Raw genomic sequence first — 2,222 nt, 5'->3', positions numbered from 1 at the left:
TTTGCCAAAAAAAGGAAGGAAAGTCAAATTGAGGCTCTTTGATTTAAGCTGGGTGTCTTTCAGTTTGTGGCTCAGTGTGACGGTTATTTGGCCGTCTGTCTTTCTCCTTGTGGCTGTTATCTAGTTGTCTTTGTGTCTCACACAGACAGCGTGTTACCAGGAGGAGAGGGAGGTTTTACTGAGGGGAGACAGATGCTGGATCACAGAGTTGCACTACGCCTTCCAGGACGACAACTATCTGGTGCGCACAGTATAAACATGGCCAGTTAATTATGTCAAGGGAATATTCTGTTGCCATTTTCCTCACCTGTCCACCTCCTCCTCCCTCAGTACCTGGTGATGGATTACTACGTAGGTGGGGACCTGCTGACTCTGCTCAGTAAGTTTGGAGACCGGATCCCGGAGGACATGGCTCAGTTCTACCTGGCTGAGATGATCATGGCCATCGACTCCGTCCACAGACTGGGTTATGTGCACAGGTAGATGATTCTCCTCTTTAAATAATCATGCTCAACATTTTTGGATTAGTTTCAGTCCCTGGCTGCCTACAGTTCATTGAGAAATTGTAATTTAAAGGGATAGTTCACCCAAAAACAAAAAATACATATTCTTCCTCTTGAGGAGAAGATTGTTTTGGCGTGAGTTGTCAGATGTTGGAGATATCATCCGTAGAGACGTCTGCCTTCTGTCAAATATAATGGGACTAGATGGCACTCGGCTTGTGGTGCGCATGGCCAACTTCCGCTGGCGAGCGGCTGATCTCTGGTTTAGTGCTCTGCTAGCTTGTATGGGATCAAATAATTTAATCTTGCCTCTCTTTTAGATTTTCCAAATGTTATTGGACTGAATGGGTTAAATCTTGATAGTGAAATCAGTCATTTTGTACATACATCCCGTTTTTCCCGTGATGTAGCCCTAAACTTGCAGTAGTAGTTTTTGATTAATGAAATCATTATAGATGTTATTTCTTATGTATATTATTAACATTATAAATGACAATGTTCTCCTCTGTCCTATTTCTTACGCAGAGACATCAAACCTGACAATATCCTGCTGACGGCTGAAGGACACATCAGACTGGGGGACTTTGGTTCCTGTCTGAGGCTCCTGGAGGACGGGATGGTGAGAGCTGACTCACTGCCAAACTGCCAAACATCAAATCTTCAAACACGTCTTTGTGACAGTCACACACATTTGATTTTGTTGCAGGTTCACTCGTCCCTGGCAGTCGGGACCCCTGACTATTTGTCTCCAGAAATTTTACGGGCAGTGGAGGGAGGCGGGGGTTATGGTCCTGAATGTGACTGGTGGGCTCTGGGAATCTGTGCCTACGAGATGATGCTGGGGACCACGCCCTTCTACGCAGAGTCCATCTCTGAAACGTACGCCAAGATCATCCACTTTCAGGTACATGAACACACTAACAATGTCCATGAATAGTTGTTTAAAATATGAATGCAGAAGTGTTGTAGTGGTGCTGTCTAATGGTGAATTAGACCAGCTGAAATTTCTGGTTAGAATTCCTTCAGTTTCGTGATTCAGGAGGTTTTAATCAGGAGTTGAATTACTCATTTATTCAGTCTCTTTTTCTCCAAAACAAACAAATCATGCGATTAAACCAGCAAAGAACACCAAATAAAGCAGTTTCATGTTACAGCTCAATGAATCTATGCCACCTTTTGGCATCTTTGGGATGAGCTGCTCGCCCACAGCATACTCAGCAGTTTTCTTTCATAAGCTAATGTGTGTTTACCTTTTTCTTATCGGGACATTCAGGATGTTTTTACTGTGAGCTGAATTATCCACAAAGGTCTCTTCCTCTCCAAAACAAACAGACTCTGTGATTTAAACTGATCACAAACCACATGAAGCCATTTCAGATTTGAAATCCATGTATTTCCAATGCGCTTTGGCATGTCGCTGCCGGAGGCTAGTCCAACACGTGCTAATGTGACGTCCCTTTTTTTCTCTGATAACTGAAAATCCAGACATGCGGGAGCTTTTCACTGGAAGCTAAATGATTAACAAAGGTCGCAAACAAACATCTGCCAATATATCCCCCTAAATCTTTCAGACTGGTCCTTTAACCTTTTGAAACCTGGATATATCAGCCGGATTTCTTTCAGAAACATGGGAAGAAGCCTATGAGCAACTTAATACGAAATGGCCCAAAAATGAGCAAGGAATTTATTACGTGAAAATTACCTAGAAATACACAAAAA

The 2,222-nt window shown here is 42.9% G+C and overlaps 1 protein-coding gene across 1 annotated transcript; it reads left to right on the top strand.

Annotated features, from left to right (window-relative positions):
- Window positions 1-145: 145 nt before the first annotated feature.
- LOC121965392 (myotonin-protein kinase-like) lies at window positions 146-1,407 on the top strand (the record flags this gene model as incomplete). The annotated part of the gene is made up of 4 exons (XM_042515540.1): window positions 146-241; window positions 331-479; window positions 1,029-1,122; window positions 1,210-1,407. Coding segments are annotated over 4 exons (537 nt in total), but the record flags the coding sequence as incomplete, so codon positions are not given.
- Window positions 1,408-2,222: the final 815 nt, after the last annotated feature.

The sequence above is a fragment of the Plectropomus leopardus genome, unplaced genomic scaffold (assembly GCF_008729295.1).
Source record: "Plectropomus leopardus isolate mb unplaced genomic scaffold, YSFRI_Pleo_2.0 unplaced_scaffold19834, whole genome shotgun sequence".
NCBI lineage: Eukaryota > Metazoa > Chordata > Actinopteri > Perciformes > Serranidae > Plectropomus > Plectropomus leopardus.
Note: the sequence above shows the minus strand (reverse complement) of the source record. Positions and strands in the feature narration are given on the sequence as shown.